The 21,775-nt window shown below is 37.5% G+C and overlaps 5 protein-coding genes across 8 annotated transcripts; 4 read left to right on the top strand and 1 right to left on the bottom strand.

Annotated features, from left to right (window-relative positions):
• The first annotated feature begins 1,487 nt into the window (after positions 1-1,487).
• On the top strand, positions 1,488-4,953 carry LOC117375144 (proton channel OTOP2-like). Its single transcript, XM_033971400.2, has 6 exons — positions 1,488-1,955; positions 2,051-2,187; positions 2,272-2,330; positions 2,475-2,617; positions 2,694-3,538; positions 3,621-4,953. The coding sequence occupies exons 1-6, from the start codon at positions 1,517-1,519 to the stop codon at positions 3,789-3,791; spliced, it is 1,794 nt and encodes a 597-aa protein (XP_033827291.1). The 5' UTR covers positions 1,488-1,516; the 3' UTR covers positions 3,792-4,953.
• A 416-nt stretch (positions 4,954-5,369) lies between these two features.
• zgc:112148 (uncharacterized protein LOC550424 homolog) lies at positions 5,370-8,429 on the top strand. Of its 3 annotated transcripts, none has more exons than XM_033971401.2 (7): positions 5,370-5,441; positions 5,587-5,651; positions 5,732-5,876; positions 5,955-6,044; positions 6,820-6,948; positions 7,022-7,150; positions 7,218-8,429. In XM_033971401.2, exons 1-7 carry the CDS (start codon positions 5,430-5,432, stop codon positions 7,242-7,244), a joined length of 597 nt encoding a protein of 198 aa, XP_033827292.1. In that variant the 5' UTR covers positions 5,370-5,429; the 3' UTR covers positions 7,245-8,429. The 3 variants fall into 3 exon arrangements, with proteins under 3 accessions (XP_033827292.1, XP_055079637.1, XP_033827293.1); XM_055223662.1 differs by having other exon boundaries at positions 8,205-8,231; XM_033971402.2 differs by having other exon boundaries at positions 6,823-6,948; positions 7,218-7,470.
• Positions 7,635-13,302, bottom strand: LOC129456456 (5-hydroxytryptamine receptor 3A-like). 2 transcript variants are annotated; one of them, XM_055223661.1, is made up of 10 exons: positions 13,223-13,302; positions 12,527-12,704; positions 10,769-10,905; positions 10,475-10,519; positions 10,287-10,393; positions 9,618-9,787; positions 9,424-9,539; positions 8,959-9,169; positions 8,427-8,573; positions 7,950-8,240 (listed from the first exon to the last, which is right to left on the bottom strand). In XM_055223661.1, the coding sequence occupies exons 3-10, from the start codon at positions 10,862-10,864 to the stop codon at positions 7,984-7,986; spliced, it is 1,149 nt and encodes a 382-aa protein (XP_055079636.1). In that variant the 5' UTR covers positions 10,865-10,905; positions 12,527-12,704; positions 13,223-13,302; the 3' UTR covers positions 7,950-7,983. The 2 variants fall into 2 exon arrangements, with proteins under 2 accessions (XP_055079635.1, XP_055079636.1); XM_055223660.1 differs by lacking the exons at positions 12,527-12,704; positions 13,223-13,302 and adding an exon at positions 11,087-11,142 and having other exon boundaries at positions 7,635-8,240.
• Positions 12,641-15,252, top strand: LOC117375377 (inward rectifier potassium channel 16-like). Its single transcript, XM_033971675.2, has 2 exons — positions 12,641-12,775; positions 14,100-15,252. The coding sequence occupies exon 2, from the start codon at positions 14,113-14,115 to the stop codon at positions 15,250-15,252; it is 1,140 nt and encodes a 379-aa protein (XP_033827566.1). The 5' UTR covers positions 12,641-12,775; positions 14,100-14,112.
• A 2,110-nt stretch (positions 15,253-17,362) lies between these two features.
• LOC117375442 (inward rectifier potassium channel 2-like) lies at positions 17,363-20,260 on the top strand. Its single transcript, XM_033971736.2, has one exon. The coding sequence runs from the start codon at positions 17,521-17,523 to the stop codon at positions 18,829-18,831; it is 1,311 nt and encodes a 436-aa protein (XP_033827627.1). The 5' UTR covers positions 17,363-17,520; the 3' UTR covers positions 18,832-20,260.
• The last annotated feature ends 1,515 nt before the right edge of the window (positions 20,261-21,775 follow it).

The raw sequence follows: 21,775 nt of genomic DNA, 5'->3' as shown, positions 1-21,775 counted from the left end.
TTATTTCATGGCGTCTCTAATTATGCGACTTGTCATAATAGGACAGACATCGGATATGTGCACAATGTCCTCACTGGCTTGTCCGCTTTTGACGAGCTGTCTGCCCCAATTCACATGCTTTACCATGCAGGGGCAACTTCTGTGCACTCTATTGGCATGCCTCACGGTGCTGGAGACATGCAACAACTGACCAGGTCTGTCAAGTCATGCACGCGCAGACAAATAAGCATACAGGCTGGTGGAGGTCAAGAATTCTCCAACACAAAGAAAGCCATTGTGCAAAGTCACCCAAATTGTTCCAAACCTCCAAACAAGGAAGATTTTTGTCATTTTTTATTTCATGTTTTTGTACATCATTGTTTTAAAAAAAGCACCATTGTCTATTCTGTGTATTTCCTACAGTGTTTTGATACAGGTGCACTCAAAGCTATTGCTAATGTTAATGATGAACTGTTATAATGTCTTATAATGTAATTGAATGAAATGTGTATTTTTCACCTGCCCGGGGAATGCACATGGAAAGTAGCAGTAGCAAAATCTGGTACAAATCACCTTTTCTTTTCTAAGATTAATGAATTTGTACATGGTTCCTGACAAACAAAGAGTAAAGAAAGAAAGAAAGAAAGAAGAATGTGTGACATGTAAATGAAGTAAATGGTGTCAAACCACCCAGTGACATTCAAAAATAAGACCTTTGCATATGAAACAAGCTGCAGCAGAGAATCAGACTGTGACATGCTGCCCGGTTGAAACCTACATAACAATGGGCTGCAGTGGCTCAGTCCTTTATGAAGAGCACCACAGGAATTTTCCACAAACAAGGGAAAGAGGAATATCTTTTCACTGGGAAATAGCAGCTTATAGCAAAAAAAACAACAAAAACAAAACAAAAACAAAAAAAATCAGGCAAACCTTTAAACGTTGGGAACTGTGTATTGCATAAAAATGTGCAACTTCAGATTTTTTTTTATTAGAAAGAAAATTGTTTACATAGAAACTGTTTTTAAACATTTATTTTGTGTTCAAAAGACAGTGGATATCATTATGAAACAGTTCTATTGCTAACTGATTTATTGATTTTTATGATCCTCTAAAGTAAACTACCTTTTTTGAAAAGTCTATAAAAGGCACACAGCTGAAGATACCCCCAGGACTAAATTGCACCAGGTAGGATTCAACATCACCCTTTAATTAATGATATTTTCCAAGAATATTTTAGGTTAGGTTTTTTTTGGTTCAGATGCACACACCTTTATTCACTGTCTAATAAGCAGGTTTGAGCGTGTGGGTGGCACAATAAGGATTAGGCAACTTAAGTTTGTTATGTGTTTGTTTATTTTCTTTTTGAATGTGTGTATGGTGGCAGGCTGACATTTATGCTGATTTTCTTCATAGAAAGGTTTCACTTGGGCGGGATCTGAGTGGGTGTAGCCTTAAACCTGTAGCAACCTCTGGTATATAAGCAAACGACTGGAGATAACTCATTTGATACTAGGCAGAAAGAGCAGTGGAGGTCATGTGTCTGAACGCTAGTTATCAGTGCAAATGCCTACTGGAGGGTGATCCTTGTGAACCATGCAGGATGACGGAGAAACAGAAGGAGGTAGAGGAGACTCACCTATCCAATAACTTGGATGTCCCAGAACAATCGGAGAGCACCTGTGAACCTGAATACTCCGAGTCCTCCAATGTGGTCGCTCACAAGGAACGGAGCCAACACTGGGGCTGGATGGTGTCTGGGATTATCTGTGTGAACATCCTGCTTTTGGGCTGTGCTTTGGTCAGTGGCAGTGCAGATGAGGACATTGATATCAGCATGGATTACCTGCAGATTTACCTCATTATACTCCTCATCCTCACTACTGCATGGATGATTTACTATGCCGTCTATACAGCCAGACAGGATCATGCAATTGTATTCAAGGATTCTCATGCAGGACCAATCTGGCTCAGAGGTAAAGAAAATAAATACAAACCTACATAAAACATATAGTTTTATATATGTTTTATACATAGTTTTATGCTTAACTTCAAATGACTTCTGTTATAGGTGGTCTGGTCTGTTTTGGTATCCTAAGTTTCATCATGAATATTTTCAAGATTGCTAGCTACGTGGGCTATCTCCATTGTGATTCTGCTGTTAAAGTCGCCTTCCCTGTGGTCCAAATTGTGTTTATAACAGTACAGGTAAAATTATGTAATAGTCTGAGTAACTATTAAATGCATATATCCAATATGCGTATGGAATTGACAGTGTGTTGTTTGTTTCAGACTTACTTTATGTGGTTTCATGCCAAAGACTGTGTGCAGGTCCAGAAAAATATATCACGGTAGGTCTTCTCCTGTAATAAAAGCAAATATTGTGTTGAAATATGTTCATAACTCACTAACTTCTTATTCCAGTTGATAAAGGTTTTATGTGATGTAAACATGATTATGATTGTTATTTAAATTTTTCCTCATTTTTTTTCCAGCTGTGGAATAATGCTTACCCTTTCCACAAATCTAGTTATGTGGATGACATTGGTCACAGAGGAATCTCTTCATCAAACATCATTTCCCGAACATGAATTCAATGAAACCAAACATAGTGGCCGAAGTGCTTATATTTCCAAAGGTATTCAATTAAAACACATACAATACAATACACATTTTAAAACAAGTGTAACATTCATCTTTCTCTTTTGCAACAGCAAGCTACGGTGATGACAAGTGCAAATGCAGCCACACATCATGCAGTATCTTTAAGGAAGCTTACTACTACTTATACCCCTTTAACATCGAGTACAGCCTCTTTGCTTCTGCTATGGCCTATGTTATGTGGAAAAATGTTGGACGAGTAGCAGACGAGCATAGCCACCACCATTTCAAATTCCATATAAAAGAAATTATTGTTGGCCCAATCACGGGAGTTCTGATGGTCATCGCAGGCCTAGCCACATTTATTGTGTATGAGATGGAAATGAAAATTACCAGTTACAGTGATGATGATTTAAAGAATGACCACGCACTAATGACCCATTTTGTAATGAACATAGTGATAGTCGTATTGATGTCCCTTACAACTGGTCTGGGTTGTGGCATTTTTAAACTGGACCATAAGAACCATGTATCAGAGAAGAACCCAACACGAAATCTAGATGTTGGGCTGCTAGTTGGTGCATCACTAGGTCAATTTGTCATTAGTTACTTCAGTATTATAGCAATGATAGCCACAGGAGCAAAAGGTCACCTGAACAGACTCAATCTGGCTTGGTCAATATTTATGATTATCCAGCTCAGCCTCCAAAACTTCTTTATAATTGAAGGACTACACCGGGAGCCACATCATGAGATTGATCCTGTTACAGTTGTCGCAAACCCATATGTAAATGAGAAAGACGTGGGCGCAAACGGATCTGTAGGGTCAGAATTGGACCAAAAGATGCCATCTGAATTTGTCATAGAAGACCCCTCCCATGAGCACAAGCACAAACTATCATGGAAAAGACGAGTTGTGAAGGAAGTGTGCGCCTTTCTGTTACTCGGCAACGTCATTGTAAGAACATTATATATATATATATATATATATTTTACTATTAGTATATTTCAGTATTCTTAAAAGTGTTTATATTTTTCAGCTCTGGATCATGCCTGCCTTTGGTGCTCGTCCCCAGTTTGACCTTGAAACTGAAGTCGATTTCTACAAATTCAACCTATGGGCTGCCGTAGTTAATATTGGACTTCCTTTTGGCATCTTTTACAGAATGCATTCAGTTGCAAGTTTGTTTGAGGTGCTTCTGCGTTCATAAAGCTGCAGAAGTATAGGATATGTGTATGTATGTGTATGTGTGCGTGCTCGGTCAGTTAAGTATGTCATAAAGCTTTTATGTAAAATATTGTATTGTAATTTGCTTCTCTGTGTAGAAGTTTTTTCAATGTTTGTTCTTGTCTATAGGCCTATATCATATATGTTTTCATGTGCATTGTATTTAAAAAGAATTTCATATATAATCACATTGATTTTCTTTATTATTTTGAAATGGCTTGTTAAGCTACTGAATATTACATGTCCATTGCATTAGATGTCATATTTTATCTGTGTAGGTAAATGAAAACGTCATAAATGACCCTTTTATGAAAACAACTTGTTACTCAGTTACTATAAGACCCTTCCCAGAAATTTCTTGGACTTCCTAGACTATTTATTACTTTCCAAGAAAAGGTTATAAAGGTTATATTGTAAATCAGCATCTTGAACAGATTTTCTTCAATTATGCTGTCATACTGAATTGCAGAACAAACATAAATTGGGATCACGAGATGACCCCAATAAACATTAAGACATACTGTGTAGCAAAAGGTAAAAAAGGGATGTAACCATTTACTCGAGTGGCGGACCGTGCCCTTGGGATCAGGGCCAACTGCCCATATTTCCAGATATCACAATCCCTGGGCCTACAAATGTCGAAGTGACCATATATAGCCTCTCAGCCAGTGCACTCACCTGCTGAGTTCCACTGGAGGAGGCAGGGCGGAGCCAACCTCGTTAATGCAGGTTTAATACATGTGGAACAATGCAATGCTGATTCTCCATAATATTCAGTGCTTTGGTTGACTACACTGACTACACCTTAAACCCATAACAATCTGGCGCCAACTGGTGGCCTGTGCAGTGATGACATGACAGGGACAGGCCCAGCACTGAGTACACAGCTGGCATAGGTGGGCCTAAGCCAATGCACCAGAGCTGGTGTGTGCCTGTCAATCAACTGGAATGGGGCAATCTGATTGGTCAGTTTTAACACTAGGGCCAGAAGCTTGCAGACAGAAGGCCCAAAGAAAGAAAGGGCATTTATGAGCGTATAAACCCCAAAGCAACACCAATCTGACAGAATACTCATATTTATGTTTGAGAGTTGAGATTGTGAGAAAAATAAAGTTATTTGATTGATGTAATAAAATAATCAGTTTTACTTTTTTTTTGCTGAAATGTCAGGGTCCTGACAGCACACCACTGCTCATCACCCTTCGTTCAGTAAGCCACATCACAATGTAGCTTACTGCTTTTTCCATTGATGCTTATTACCCTTCACCATATTTTGGAGATATCAAAGCTTTGAGGAGGCTATTACACATGAACACCTTCTATCGCCTAACCTACAGTAGAGGTGTTTTTGATCGTAGCCTATTGCCTAATTTGTTCTTTTGTTTAGCTGTAAAATGTGTCACTAAACTAGTTTAAGCCTCTTGTTATAGTATGTGAATGCAATAGTAAAGTTAAACTTAAACTTAAAGGCAAAAACTTTGACAAAAACCTCAATGTTTAAAAAAATAAATAGATTAATGTTCGATATAACGCAGGCAAACCCCAAGTCACCTCAGGGGTCCTCCACGCCCCGCTCTGTTTACGTCCACGTCACCCGGAAGTACAGGTGTCTCCTGTCACAATGATCAGACAGGTAGGCTGACTGATTCTCACGATTAGTAACTTATAGTTTTTGAGTACTCTGTGGTAACATTTATATCTCTTTATATTCCTAAAACATGTAGACTTGCACTTATCTCTTAAATCTCTTACTGTGACTACATTACACTACATTACAGGGCTCAGAGGCTCCACTTTTTGGTGAAGACGATGATGTCATTAACACAAGAAAGTCAAATATTAAGTAAGAAATCCTCGTGTTAGCTTTTAGAATAAATAAAGCGTTAGTAAAATAGCCTGACTAAATCCTCTGCTTGTTTTCAGACACCCCATCGTCTCCTTCTTCCACCTGTTTTTCCGGACCAGTGCCATCCTGCTCTACGTAATGTGTGACTTTTTCAGCAGTCGCTTTATTGTTTGTATGGTGTCCATCATCCTTCTGCTGTCATGTGATTTCTGGACTGTCAAGGTATCAGACACGCAAGATAATGCACTCTGTTGTTTTAATTGGCATTTTTAGGTTATGTTATTGTTTTATTTTATCTAGAATGTGTCTGGCAGACTGCTGGTGGGACTGCGCTGGTGGAACCAAGTCGATGAAAATGGGAATAGCCACTGGATATTTGAGTCAAGGAAGGTTTGTAAAAGGATACACACTATGGTCAACAACTGTAGAGAAGGGTTTGGTGCACTTGTTCATAAAAGATGGATTAAAGGAATGGTAAATTGATGCAAAAATGGCGAGCTTTGTGTTACATTAGGGCCCATATAATTTCTGGATTTTGAAGCTATAATAATGTGGTTTAGACTTACTTACTGCTGGACCTGTATTACATAGCTGCGTGTCCTTATCAATTATATACCCTGAATAAACATGCCACTGTGACATCTAATGAAACCGAGGAAAGCAGTAATTAACAAAACTACTGTGAGGCATAAAAGTATGGCTCTGGCTACTAGAAAGATACAAAAAAACAAAACTAACAAACTTCAAAGCCTGTCAACAAGGGAAGTCAGCAAATGTACAAGGACACACTATGTTCTGAATTGTGTGTATGTATGTGTATATATATATATATATATATATATATATATATATATATATATATATATATATATATATATATATATATAATTTTTGTTTAGCAACCATTGGAAATTGAGTGCAAGTTTAGATAACAACATTGATTAAATCAGCAGAATAAATTTAAAACCTATATAATTAATAAGTTATAAGGTCAAAACAGTTGTGCTGCATAATCTATTTATGGGCTTGTTTTATTTTTGTTTAATCCACACAAACTCCTTATCATTTGAGTTCTCCCATTCTGTCCAAAAGTGATTGAATATTACATTTACTTCAGTGGGATGTATACCATTGTGTAAAACTACTTTTTACTACTTTTTTTTAGCAGACACAAAGTCAGAGCACAACCACTGGTGCTGAATCTCGGATCTTTTGGCTTGGTCTGATTGTGTGCCCCATCTTCTGGATCCTATTTTTCTTCAGCACTATCATCTCTCTTCAGATTAAATGGCTGGTCAGTACTAAAACTGTATTTGACTTTTTTGATTAGTTGATATCATTCATTTTAATAAGTCTGTTGTCTGTAGGCTGTGGTAGTCATGGGTCTGGTTTTACAATGGGCTAATCTGTATGGGTACGTGAGGTGTAAAGTTGGTGGGAAGTCAGACTTGAAAGATATTGCTAAAGGCTACTTGGGAGCCCAGCTTTTTAAACAGGTATGTACAGTAATGTCATTGTTGTTTAGTGTGTGACATGTAATCAACTCTTTGTTTTTATCCAAAGGCACTGAAGACGACAGAGGAGCCTTAAAATGAAATTTGGACCAATCAAATTATATTCTTTGTCATGGGCTTTGTAAACTGTGAATATATTGCAGACTTTTGGGCGATATGTGGAAGCTACTTGGTGAAAGATGTAATTAGGCTGCACAAAATGTTGTAACTGTGCTCTTTAGGTGAGTGTTGTTCTATTTCAAGACCCCATCTGTCAGAAGTAAATATGCCAAACCAAAAAAAACCTCTTTGTGCAATTTTAAAAATACAATATTTATGTTAAGCATTAATATGTATATTAAATAATAAAATATTAAACATTGTTATTGATTGACGCTTTCAACTATCAGTGCACCAATCACACGCAGTAATGGCTGTACAACCTCTTCCCACTAGGTGGTAGCAACACACAATCCATCAGACAATGACAAGACGCAAATGTGTTTTATTTCCCAGCTTCACCTCAAATATGAACATTTTACACGCAACAGATAACTGTTTATTTTACACTTTTAATAAAATACAAATTATAATCTAGTTACAGCATGGATATCCTATAACAAAAAAAACCCAAAAAAACCCAAACAAACTCGTGAAATGAGTGAACTGGATAGATATGGATGTTCACATAAATACACCATAGTGTTATGATGCAAGATGCAATAGCAAAATAAATAAATAAATATAAGAAGTTGTACTTTTCTCACTTCCTTGATCTAATGGGCAAAATATGCTGAGACACATACACATAGATGCAATTAAAAGTTACAGCTCCTTTAATCCCAGAAGTCAAAATGGTCAATAATACAAACAAGATTGACCATGACATACAACATCCCACTAAAGTAAGCTATGCTGAAAACTAAGTAAATCCAGAAAAAAGATTTATCAAGGACATCTGCAAGTCGCTCATATTTGTCACTTTGTTTTTCTTTTGCATCAAGCTCTTGTAGAAAACTGACCACTTTCCTGAGCAGCTGAATATGTTCTTCTGTAGGTTCAGTCTGGACAATGCTGATGTCAGGTCTGGACTCTGGTTAAGAACAAATACAGAGTAGAATACAGCCAGTTCAAATTCTAATAGATAGTATGATGTTTATCTACAGCCTAGTGGAGTTAAATAGACCTTCATTTTATGCTTCCATTATATTTTCTATCTGTATTGTGCAACTGCTTTTGTTCATGAAATGTGTTATCTAAATAAAGTGGATTATTTTACCTTCATCCTTGGCTGCATTCTCTTTTGGGGTTAGCCATTTTGAATACCAGCAGAAAATGATTCCCCCTTCTTTGGCCACTCGTGTGAGAATCATAGACACAAGCATACTGAACACCAAGGTGACGAGACAAACGCAGAAGTGGATCCCTGCAAAGTGGAACCAATCACAATATTATACAAATATAAGATAAGATATCATTTTGATCCCACAGAGACAGAGGGAGATGCAACTGTTAATACTAAACAATTAAGTGCAGATAGGAAGAAGAAATTTACATTCAATCAAAACTGGATTGAGATGGCTGATACCAACAAATAGTATAAACAAAAGAGCAAAAATATAAGAATAATGAAATATAAGAATAAAGAAGTATGAGATGTGCATTGTACTGCAAGGTGAAATAAGATTCAAGTTTAAGGTTGGCTTTTCAATGGTGCATAGTCAATGAATTATTAATTCATTGACTCAACTTGAGTATGTTGCATTAAGGACATTATATTACTTATAAATGGACTAATGGAGATTCCATACTGATAACTGGGCTGCATTGACTGTCCCCAGGAAGCACGTCATTTAGGATGACCAGGAACATGGTGAAGCTGAGCACCAAGGTGACTTTGAAGGAGTTGCGTTCACCGCCCCTTAGTGGCAATGCAGCGCTCACTACATCAGTCAATATAATCAGGATACTGGGCAGCATCAGAGTGATGAAGGGGTTACTCTGTCGAATTTTCAGCCCCACCTGAGGATGAGAAAAATGTACTCCAGCCAGCATTTGATTTAATCAATCAATTATTTCCTGATAAGTGCCCCATACAACTGGTTGGGAAACAGTATTTGCAATAATTGTAAAATTCTCATATCAGTCATCAATGGCTCTGGATCCAAACCCATCTGTTCATTGATTCAGTACTTAAATGTAAACATTGTAATCATTTAGTCTTGCAATTCTGTTTTAATAGTCAAAAATACTTGTGACATAATGTGTACACTTACTAAGATATAATTTTTGTTTTCTCCTTTCTGATAGAAGTCAATGTCTACTGTTTCCCAGTCTCCGTGAGCCCCATCTGTCATCTTGACTTTATCAAGTCTCATTTCTCCACCACAATCTAAAAATATAACATGTAAATCCTTGTTGTCTATAGGATTAACCTAGTATAAGAGTAAAGCTGCCTTGTTATACTTACTTTTACTATACCAGATATGGATAGCCACTGGACAAGCATCAGCAGCAAAAGGATAGTTGAAGAGGTTGATTTCACAGTTGACCTTGGCGTTCAGGATGATATCATGTTTCAATGTGCCATTACTTAACGCCACCAGGTCTTTAGAGCTGGGCTGTGTAGTAATTGTTATTCTATAAGATATGTAATCATTTAGTTCCAGTGGTGGATGAAGGCAAAAATCTACTTGAGTAAAGTAAAAGTATCACATGAAAAAATCTACTTAAGTAAAAATATTGAAGTACCAGTTTAAAAATGCACTTAGCCATATTTTAGTCAATAGCAGCAATGTGAATCAATTTCTATTTGCTCAAAACCGAAGCTTAAACTCAAAAACTTTAGTCAGGATGTTACCACAGACATGGTCAAAAATAACCCCCAAATCATATGAAAAGTACTTTTTACTTTTTAGTCCTTTTAAAATAGAAAGTACAGATACTGCTCTCAAATGTAATTAAGTAAATGTAGTAAAAGTAAAAAGTATCCACTGTAAAATTGACTTCAGCAAAGTACAGAAACCTAAAAATTCTACTTAAGTGTAGTACTCTACTACTTATACTTCATTACTCTCCATCATTGTTTAATTCATTAGGCTTATATATTAAACAGAGAAAAAATGTGCATCTTACTCACGCATTAGTGACATGAATCTCAGGTGTCCACACACTTTCTACTGGCACAGACACCTCCTCATACGGGTATAAAGAGGTGTTCCAAGACATCTCAGGATCTATCCATTGCTGCGTTTCAACAAAGAGTAGGACCACAAACCCAACAAGTATATAATAGGGATAGTTGCATATCATAATGAAAGTACTTACTAATGTTGCTTGCAGACGGCTATCAAGGTGAAGATTCTTTGTATCCTGTGTAATAAGATACAGCTAAATTATAACATCTTTAAAATACAATAGACAACTTTTTTAGTTTTATTTAAGTAAAAGGTTAAATTGGGTTCATTTGGCAACCTCAAATAGTACTAACTAATACTAATTTCCATTTGCAGGCATTTTTGATGTAACACAAAATCATATAATAAACCTTGTAATAGATAAAAATATATATGATTTATAACAAGACAAACCTGGTAGATATTGTTGGGTAGAAATACTTACTACTGCCAAAGTTTGATATTCTAGGTGAAGTACTTCAATGATTGTAGAGCAATTTTCATACTGAGGCTGAGACTTTAGATTTTTTTGGATCAGCATTTGTGCCAGACATCGCCGCGTTGTACACACAGACTCTGCTCCTGAAAAGTTATCAAAATTATTAAATGAATAAAATCATTTCTAGTGAAATCTCTGGACTCTCTGTGTGCATGTGTGAATACTTTCAAGTTAGCATTTCAGCTGAGTAAATATTTCTTCTAAAAATTCACAATAATTTGAAAGTCAAACAACTACTACATTCACAGTCATGCATAAAGTTACCTCTTATCAAAAGGAAAACCATAAGGGCTGTCCAGATTTCCAAATGCATTGCTGCATGAATCCCACTTTATTGTGCCTCTCTCTCAGTTTCTCCACTTGAAGTCATGTTTTAAAAGACCAGCCAGTGTGACGTTTACACACTCTCCCATAATAGGATTCACATTCAACAAAAGTATATGATCATAATTACTCTGAAAACATCAGTGTGAATTTAATTACCTAATGTTTGTGTAGGCACCTGAGATCCTGTGCAAACAAAAATAAGATCTGTCGTATTGTGCACGTTGTGTGTTCACCTCCTATAGTATTGTGCAGAGTGGCTGATATTACAGTCATTACAATGGGCCATCAGTAAGGATTAAAAGAGTGTGTCAAATTAGCATGCTGATCTGCAGATGGATGTTTCTTCAGCAGGTGCAGGGGATTCTATTATCCATCTATGTACCAACAAAACTGAAATCAATCCATAATTCTATTCATACTCATTTTGCATTTGCAGTGTAATAAACACAGAATATTCTTTATCCATTTATATTGTAATTACTAGATTCTACAGACTGCTATGCTCATGGTCAATTTTATTTATATATCACATTTACCACAACACTAGCAAATTGAGTCAGATGCAGGACAATTCAACAAACAAACTGCACCAAAAAGGCTAAAACATGTACATAAATACAGTGTGTGTCACAGAACATGATAATACCATAAACAAAGCATTTGAAGTCACCTAAATGACCTAGTTTTTCTTAAACTCTAAAAACTTACTTCTTCCTAACTTGTCCAGGAACTTTGACCCTTGTCCTCTTTCTGTCTTATTACGACCAGTTCCTTAAACACACACGCACGCACACACATTCACAGACAGACTCATTATCACCTCTTCATTGCAATACCCCACAACAAAACTATAAATCTCTGGCTATTTCAAGTATTTACAAAAAAAAATTCCTGTAGAATCCTGATGTTGCTGCACTGCCAGTCCCATAATGTCAAATCAATTAATCAATCAATAAGTTCCTGTACAGTTTATGGTCAGTGTCATAATGTGTTTACATTTTTTTGTCTCAGATGAAACTTCCTGTTCCCTTATCTCTCAGAGGAATGTTCTTACCTCACATGCTGACGATCTTTAATGAAAATAACAGATGAAGGACAAGTGAATTCTATTTTTGAATGTTATTTGCCATTGACCTCACTAAAACTGTCCTGTTTTATTATATAACACCAATAAAAGGATTAAAATATGCTCAGATATAGATCTTATCTCTCCTTAGACAATTAAAGTGTTCTATTGCACAGGAGATCAAAAAGGTTCACCGTTTAGCAAACAAACAAACAAACAAACAAACAAACAAAATAACATATTAGAAAGGTAAACAGCAAATTGTCAATACATATTTGTTCCATAAGACCCCTTGACAAACCAAGTCTTACCTACTTTGATGTTTTGACCCAAGGGACCTTCAAAATATTCCGCAGGTCATAAATTCCTGCTCATTGTCCAATAAGGGCTCAAAGGGAGGTGATTGATATCAGAACCGAGGGGGACTTTGCCTAAGAAACAACCTGACTGAGTACACTTCACCTATCTCAGTACCATCGTCACACCTTTCTGAAAGAGATCACAAGAAACAGACGGACATATGGGATTTGGTGACACCTGACAAACTCAATCAACACAAGGTAATTATGCACAAATATCATTTTAAATATGACATTGTACTTTGAATAGTAAAAGAAAAATTCAAATCTGTCAACTGGACAAAAAGTTGTAAAAGTAAAAGCTGGAGTCCAGTTGACAGATTTGAATTTTCTTTTACCCTGGATCATACCTGGACAACTGAGGCATTACACCGACATTGTACTTTGAAAGAATATTCAATATATCTCAGAAAAAGTCAGATGATTTAAAAATGTACAGACAACATTTTGTTCAGTGTTGTTTTAAACCTGGTACATGACCAAAAAAATGCTTGTACACATTAAATACTATTATAATCATGAGTAATGGCATGCAAAATGAGGTCATATTTCCACCAAAGATCATTCGATTTGAAACTAACTGACTGAGCAGTGTAAACATTAAGACAAGATAGATAGATAGATAGATAGCTGGGTAATAAAACATACCTTTTATTTATCCAGTTCTCTTAACTTGTTGTTAGGACCCACTGACAGCTGCATAATGAAATCTTTGCCCAGAGACACTTGAGCTAAAAACACTCGAGATCTTTGTTGCTTAGAGGGGTCATGCATGACTGGGCATAAATTCATGAAATGTTTTGTTAACATTAGGTATGTGGCAAGTTACTGTTCACTCAACATGCTTGTCCAAACTACAAAATATGGTGTGTGCAAAGGAAATAAAAGATAATAAAAAACAGGAGTTGTTCATAAAATACTAATTATAGACTATCATAAAATGTGATAAAGTGGTACATGTTTCACAATGGCAGTCCTTACAATCTTGTGCCAACAGGAACTGAAACATATCGATCATGTAAAACTTTATGGGTGCTATTGACTGAAGAACACAGGAGAGACATACTCGCCTCTGCAACACTGTTAGATTGTAGTTTAATATAAGGGCAAAGTTTGACATTAGCAGTAACACTTGGACATGAAAGCTGTTTGTCGGATAATTATTAGCCCCACAAAGGATAAAAAAAGATTAATAACCGCATCACGAGGTTGGCCTTGTGCCTAATTAGCCGTAACGGACCTTAGTAGAAAAAGGTCGCGTCAAAGCTTTTACTGGTGTTACTGATAAAATTTAAAGGTGACATAAAATAACACTTGACACATTTATCTCATCATCATTTTTATGTTTATATGTTTATGATGTCCACTTGTGTGCTTTTTAGAGTGAGTAAGTTTATAGCTTCATACATTGATGTTATCTGGTGTGTTTTTGTCTGTACCACTGGGCTGCTACTACAACACAATCAACTATATTTGGCCAGTGAATCATTTCGTCTATGTCTTCCATCTCCTTTGTCTTCTTCAGGGATGGTTCTGTTATGAAGATGCAGCCACTCAGAGAGGAATCAGTGGTCATTGAGACATGCCACACCACAGTGCACTATCTGGGCAAACTCCGAAAGAAGAAAAAGCCTTTGCGCTACATGCTTAAGGATGGCAGGTTCCCCGTAGACTTCCATACATCTCCCAGGGCCTGGTGTCCATATCTCACAGACATTTTCACCACTTTGGTTGAGTGCCGCTGGAGGGGGATGTTCCTGATGTTTTTCTTGTCCTACATCCTCTCTTGGCTGTTCTTTGGGCTCTGCTATTGGCTCATTGCTCATGTGCATGGAGATGTCGACAAAGGAGATGACGATTTGTGCGTGTACAATGTCCGTGGATTCACTTCTGCGTTTCTGTTCTCAATGGAGACCCAGGCTACAATCGGCTACGGCTTTAGAGGCATGTCCGAAAACTGCATAGTGGCCATTATAGTGGTCACAATACAGGATGTGTTCAGCTGCCTCTTGGATACCATTATCATCGGTATCATAATTGCAAAAATGGCTTCCGCGCGCAAAAGAGCTCAGACTGTAGGTTTCAGCAGCTGTGCAGTGGTAAACTTAAGGAATGGGGAGCTTTGTCTCTCATGGCGGCTAGGAGACTTCAGAGGAAATCACATAGTGGATGGAATTGTTAAAGCACAATTAGTTCGGCACGTTAGACAACCAATGGCAGGGTCATTGAGAATGGTCTACCAGAACGTTGAGGTAGAGGAACGTGAGGTTGTCCTGGCTACTCCAGCAACTATCATTCATAAAATTGATCATAATAGTCCACTTTATACTTTGAGTCCAGATGAACTCCAGGAGGAAGCGTTTGAAATAGTGGTTTGCTTCACTTACACAGGTGATTCCACTGGTATGCTCCATCAAACAAGGACGTCCTACACGCCTTTAGATATCCGCTGGGGGCAGAGGTTCCAGGAAATGCTCAAACTAGGAAAAAAACATTACAAAGTGGACTATGCACGGTTCAATGAGACGACATGGGTCCCAGTGCCCATGATCAGTGCAGAGGACTATGACAGAGGAAGGCCTTCTCTAAACAACCAATCACAGCATCAGCAATTTAAAGCAATGACATGTTCAACCACTCCTGATGTTATTGAAGTTATACAGCAGACCTTTTTATAGCATTAAGTTGTATATGTATTGTTTTGTTGTTGTTGTTGTTGTTGTTTTTTACTGTAAATACATGTTTATGTGTATATTATTAATAAAATGTATCCATCTTTCATATTATTTATTTTTAAAAGTTCTATTGGCAAAGCACAAAGTTGTTTTAAGCCCTACAGCACAACTTGTGTCGACAAAGTGCTCAAGTGGTTGCAATTCAATGACACATTAATAAAAGTAGTAAATGCTGTACTTAAGTACAAATTTTCTGTAAATTTTAAAGTATATATATATATATATATATATATATATATATATATATATATATATATATATATATATATATATATATATATATATATATATATATATATATATATATATGTAAATTTTAAAGTATATATATAGATATATATATAGATATAGATATATAGATATATAGATATACACACACACGTATACGGTGTACGTAACCCTAAACATGATGCAGTCTCTTTTAGTCATTGAGTGAATGTTTTCAATGGACGCTCTGGGATGGAAGCTGCGGACACGCGCTGCAGCTCGCCATTGGTCAGTGGTGCGTCAGAGGGTTGGCAGGAGTACACGTGTTTTAAAAGTGTGTCGATGCAAGACCCCAAAAGTCAGTATTAGTGGTGAGGGTGATGGCACCATTCACACCGTCTGGCGGGAACTTCCGTGAACAAAGTGAAAAAGCAGCAGCTGGAGCAACAGGAGAGATTCGCCAAGAGCATGAACATGCACCATGGATTATATTTGAACAAAAAGCGGACGATTTCAACATCACAAGCAGAAAGGTAGGTGTCCAAAACGCATTTCCCCCTCTATTCATTGGAGGATTGCAAATGTCAAAATGATGATGATGATGACGATTATAATAATAATAATAATAATAATAATAATAATAATAATAACAATTATTATTATTATTATTATTATTATTATTATTATTATTATTATTATTATTATTATTATTATTATTTTGTAGCCCTAATATTATTGACAGTCTTTAGTGATATGCTAATAACACATGTGTTTTGTAAATATATAATTTATGATTTGAAAAATCTGGCAAATATGGACTTTAAATATATGTTTAGAGAAAAACTCCATCTACATAAAGATTTTTAGTATTGATTAATGTAATAACAAATGGAGCCGGTTTATGTAACCAGTTTCCATCTGCATCAGCTGCTGCTGTGACTTAAATGCAAAACAATCACTGTGTGCATGCCACCATTAACAAGCTAATTATAATAATAGTGAGAGGAGCAGGCGACATGTATGAATCAGAGGTTCCTCTGTCTTTCTCTGTCTGTAAAACATCTCATATGAAGCAATTTGATGAAAAACTAAAACACAGTTATTATTAGCACTAATTACAATCAAAGACTAAGGATTGTGGTCAGTCTTCCTCTTTTACACTGATTTTAAGTGACTTCAGACTGCTTTTGTTTAAAGGATTTGTAATTCAGCTCTGCTTTATTTTAGGCCTATATAAGAGGTTGCAATACATGTTTATTAAAAAATACAGAGGATGTAGCATGTTCTGTGTATTTTTTATCATAACTTTGCACAGTCAAAACAATTAGGAAATTACATCACATAGGAAACTTCTGATGCACAGAGTTTCCAGCTCATCTACCAAAAGCGGTTAGGTACAGTATATAATGTCGTTGTAGATCCAGTTGCTCACTGTTGATGTGAACTTGAGCTGTAATTTGACTCAGTTCTCCATAGACCAAGACTGTCTAGTTAATACTTACATTAAGAGCGGTAAACATAAGTTCCCACTTTGTCGGCAATCTGAGAACGTAAATATGTTTGATCAGGTCCAAATCAGGCTTGCATAACATATTGTTGCTGTTGATGTAACTCTACACTATACATACAGTACAGGGTAGTGTGTGAATGCAAGTGTCAGGAGTCAGGACAGTGGCTTAAACTTGAGTGTATAATGCATAATTTAAAAAGCAGGTAACTACGCACACACATGCACTGATCTGTGCTCTTCTTCCACCTAATTATGTTAAAACTCTCTCTCTGTAATTCCACAGCCCACTTCACTGATGAGGTCCAAATCTGCCATTAAATAGGAGTGACTTCACTGGGCCTGCGACCCCTGAATCCATCAGGATATAGTCCTGATCAACACTTTTCTGCTGAAGTTGGTATCAGGATCATTCAAAACTGTTTCTCCAACGCTTCTACCAAAAACTCAGACTGTTTTCCAAAGCAGAGCTGGCTGAGCCCTCCCAGGCCGAGGGAATGGGGAGTGTGCGAAGCCACCGCTACAGCATTGTGTCCTCTGAGGAAGATGGCATGAAGCTGGCCACCGTGGCCGTCCCAAACGGCTATGGAAATGGCAACATGAACAAGGTGCACACTGAGCGCCCCCCACAGAGCCGCTTTGTCAGTAAAGACGGCCACTGCAACGTGCAGTTCATCAACATGCGCGAGAAGGGCCAGCGCTACCTCGCCGATATCTTCACCACCTGTGTGGACATTCGCTGGCGATATATGCTCCTTATTTTCTGCATGTCTTTCTTGCTCTCATGGCTCTTTTTTGGTTTTGCTTTTTGGCTAGTGGCATTTACATATGGGGACTTGGAGAACGAAACTCAAATGTGTGTTTCTAATGTTGACAGCTTCACAGCTGCCTTTTTGTTCTCAGTGGAGACCCAAACCACCATCGGCTACGGCTACCGCTACGTGACAGAGGAGTGCCCCATTGCTGTGTTTATGGTCGTCTTCCAGAGCATTGTGGGCTGCATCATTGATGCTTTCATCATTGGTGCCGTCATGGCTAAAATGGCCAAACCCAAAAAGAGAAATGAGACACTGGTGTTTAGCCACTATGCCACTGTGGCCATGAGAGATGGTAAACTGTGCTTGATGTGGAGGGTGGGCAACCTGAGGAAAAGCCACCTAGTGGAGGCTCATGTGCGCGCCCAGCTCCTCAAGTCTCGCACCACAGTGGAGGGAGAGTTCATCCCCCTGGACCAGGTGGACATTGATGTGGGCTTCGACAGTGGCATCGATCGAATTTTCCTTGTGACTCCTATCACTATTGTGCATGAGATTGATGAGGACAGCCCCTTCTATGAGATGAACAAGCATGAGCTGGAGACATCTGACTTTGAGATAGTGGTGATTCTGGAGGGCATGGTGGAGGCTACAGCCATGACCACACAGTGTCGCAGCTCCTATGTGGCTGGTGAGATCCTCTGGGGTCACCGCTTTGAGCCGGTGCTCTTTGAAGAGAAAAACTATTACAAAGTAGACTACTCCCGCTTTAATAACACATACGAGGTTCCTAGCACTCCTCAGTGCAGTGCCAGGGAGTTAGCTGAGCAGAAGTCCAACTCCAGCTCCAGAAACTCCTTCTGTTATGAGAATGAGGTGGCTCTGGAGAAAGTGGAAATGGAGGAAGATGAGGAAGAAGAGAAAGATAGCAAAGACACAAGGCCGATGGAAACTCTCGATGATACAAATATTGACATGGTGTCAGACTATGATCCCAACCTGGACTCACCGACTATAGAGGAAAGGCCTTTGACCGCAGAATCAGAAATGTGAAGTTTATGTTATGATCACGATGTTAGTATTGAGACTTGTACACAACACTGTAGGTCTTCAGAGCCAGTAGTGGCAGTGGGGCTAAATCAGCCCCATGTTTGTACCAAGACCTAAAGGATTCAGTTTAGTGAACAGCCTCAGTAATACTAACCACTTAACAATCTGTGCTTCCATCATTTCTAAATGATGCGTCAACTGGTTTTAAAGCTCTTCTAATTACACATCCACCACTGACAAGACATTAAATATTAAAGATAATATCACAAAGTTTTAGGTTATTTTACTTAGTAAAGTTCAGTTTTATTGCATAATACAATTTGGGGAAAACAAATATATGGACAGTGTAAAGTATTGATCATTTTTGGAGCTAAAATATAATTTTAAATATGATTTATTACATATTAAACCTAATAGCCTTGAGAATCATTTAAGTATGAGCTCTTGCTATGACAACATTTCGCCCCCCAAGCAGCAGTGTTAAAGAGCTGGTCTCTTAACCATTCTCTGCTTTGATAGCGTGACGCAGTATAAAAGAGTCTCAGACTGATGACATGGACAACATGCTCCTGAAGCTAACGTCGTGTCTAAGTTTAGCATCTCTTTCTCTGTGCGCCTTAACAAACCCTCAGCCTCAGGAGACAAAGCGGGCCAGTTGAGAGCTTTGTCTTTTGACTAAGCACACACTTCAGTAAATGTCATAGGGACTAGCAATAACACGCAGATCATGCACACAGTACTGTCACTATTTCATGTGCAATACAGTTTAGTGGGACAAACTGAGCTGAAAAACAAGTGAATGTCAAGTGAATGAGATATGCTGCTAAGTTACATATTGTATTTGTAGAGCCAAAGGATGTTCCCTATTTAAGTATGTGTTTTTGAGATTACAAATACAATCTATAATGTTTTTCTTAGTTCTAGACAAGCATGAAACTATTGAAGTGTTTTCATAAGCTTTAGTTGCACTTTCCTGTTATATTTTACGACCCAAAGCCAAATGTTTGTTATGTTATAAGTCGAAAAAGCTAATTACTAGGTTGACATAGACCTATTTTGTCCCCTTTTGTCTGTAAAATGAAGTTGGTTTTGGGCAGGCTAGGATTCCTCTGCCCTTCTTCTGTGGGTCTTGTCAAGTTGTGTCATTCTGAATAGACCCTTCCTTTGTCTTATTAACAATGATCAATTTATAACTACACTGTGTTGGATCACAAATCCAGAACCACTTCAGTCTTACTTTTGTTTACTGGGGTAACACACTCATGTAACATCACGTGAAAGTGAACATAGCACTGTTCACTATGCATCTTATCTGCTTAAAAATATTCTCCTTAGGTCTATATTTTTCTACCAGGGTCTTCCCACCCTCCACTGAGAATGTACAGATTTTATATCTTTTGTAAATTAGACTGAGAATATTGCAGTTGTTGAAAACTGTCATGTCTTTGGATTTTTAATAAAACTGAAAAATATCTTTCATCTGTGTTTACATCAGTTTACATTTTGACCTCTTTGTTTTTTAAATACAGGCATCTGGAGTCTTTCACTGTGGACATGTGCTACTATTCTAATTTGGGTCCAAATTCCAAGCTGCAAACTGTCAGAGCTGGCATCATCATTTACTATAATTCACTAAAGTCAGACTAGTCTAAAGATCCCAGGCTTTATCCGAGCGCTCTGCTGGAAGTCATTTTCACCGTAATGGAAAGAATTCTTCATTTTATTTTCTGAGTATTTGAATAAACTGTGGAAAAGGAGTGAATTCTCTGATCTGAATTTAGCACAAAACACAAATGGGTAAATAGTAACAGGTGTAGCTTCACCTACAATGATACATGGATTGTGTCATTTGGCCATTTGCACTAATTAAAGCAGTGGTTCTCAATTGTTTTTATACCAGTGACCCCCACAACATTCTCCTGCCTGATAAGCTTATGTCTAATAAGAAAAATATATATTTTTTTTGTTAATAAAAGTGTAATAAAGATGTTATACATGAACAGTTATGGTTAGAAAATGTGCACAGGATAGTTTAGCACCACTTTTCTAAGTGCCCTGTGCATCTTTGGGGACCCAAATTCGATTCTCAACCCCCAGGTTGGCAATGGCTGAATTAAAACATGTTATGTCAGCTGATGCTATTTTCTGGAAGCCTGGAAAACATCTAACCAAAATATGCATTGACTTTCCAGAAGAAAAAAAAAGATATGAATAAATATAGTATATTACTAGTATGTCATTATTATTGTACAGATGCAGGCATCTAATGCTGCTGGCTTGGTTTTGTCATGATGGGACATTCAGGGAGGAGCTATTGATCATACTGGGGAAGCAGTGAGCTGATTTGATTTAGTTCTACATAGGAAGTGGGTGCCGCCTCTGGGCATTTTCCACATTTGCCAGTGAACGTGTCATAAAGTTGCTTAAAAGAGCTTAAAGACTATAGTTATTTTACATTTTTTGTTGTTTTTTTCCTAACACAACAAAAAGTTATATTATTGCAGACATTTTATGAAATCAGTGCAGCAGATTTCAAACTTGAAGCCTTAAGCCTTGAATACTTAAAATTTCACCACTATCATTATGCCGTCTGGGTTTCACTGTCTTATATAATCTTGCATGTCTTGAACAGTGACATTTACCTCAACAGATGCGTGCTGTTTTGTGTGCAACAGTTTCAAAGAAATGGGCAGCAGCTCTTCTATTAGTATTAGATGGGACGGGCCAGTGGGATTCTGTCAATGCAAGCAATGACGTCTATCTGGCAAGCTCCCCAACATCGAGCTTTTCTGCAGCCGGCTCATCAACCTGACCTTCACATTAGATAGGTGAATAAATACACAAACAGCCTGGGAGCTAATATGGCAACACAGTGTCCCGTAAGTGTGGAATAAAACCAACATTGTTTTGGGAGAGAATTATACTAATAGAAGAAAGTATTTGTCAA

This window comes from Periophthalmus magnuspinnatus, chromosome 8 (assembly GCF_009829125.3).
Source record: "Periophthalmus magnuspinnatus isolate fPerMag1 chromosome 8, fPerMag1.2.pri, whole genome shotgun sequence".
NCBI lineage: Eukaryota > Metazoa > Chordata > Actinopteri > Gobiiformes > Gobiidae > Periophthalmus > Periophthalmus magnuspinnatus.
This window is presented reverse-complemented; position numbering and strand designations above follow the sequence as displayed.

Excerpts from the sequence above, each read along its gene's own strand:
- LOC117375377 (XM_033971675.2), top strand. The coding sequence starts at position 14,113 with ATGAAGATGCAGCCACTCAGAGAGGAATCAGTGGTCATTGAGACATGC.
- LOC117375144 (XM_033971400.2), top strand. The coding sequence starts at position 1,517 with ATGTGTCTGAACGCTAGTTATCAGTGCAAATGCCTACTGGAGGGTGAT. Across the intron at positions 2,188-2,271 it reads TTGTGTTTATAACAGTACAG|ACTTACTTTATGTGGTTTCA; the intron begins GTAAAATTATGT and ends TGTTTGTTTCAG. Across the intron at positions 2,618-2,693 it reads AAGTGCTTATATTTCCAAAG|CAAGCTACGGTGATGACAAG; the intron begins GTATTCAATTAA and ends CTTTTGCAACAG.
- LOC117375442 (XM_033971736.2), top strand. The coding sequence starts at position 17,521 with ATGGGGAGTGTGCGAAGCCACCGCTACAGCATTGTGTCCTCTGAGGAA.
- zgc:112148 (XM_033971401.2), top strand. Across the intron at positions 5,877-5,954 it reads GTGATTTCTGGACTGTCAAG|AATGTGTCTGGCAGACTGCT; the intron begins GTATCAGACACG and ends TATTTTATCTAG. Across the intron at positions 7,151-7,217 it reads GAGCCCAGCTTTTTAAACAG|GCACTGAAGACGACAGAGGA; the intron begins GTATGTACAGTA and ends TTTTATCCAAAG.
- LOC129456456 (XM_055223660.1), bottom strand. The coding sequence starts at position 11,135 with ATGCATTTGGAAATCTGGACAGCCCTTATGGTTTTCCTTTTGATAAGA. Across the intron at positions 8,574-8,958 it reads TCAATGCAGCCCAGTTATCA|GGATCCACTTCTGCGTTTGT; the intron begins GTATGGAATCTC and ends TCCACTTTGCAG. Across the intron at positions 8,241-8,426 it reads GAATGCAGCCAAGGATGAAG|AGTCCAGACCTGACATCAGC; the intron begins GTAAAATAATCC and ends GTTCTTAACCAG.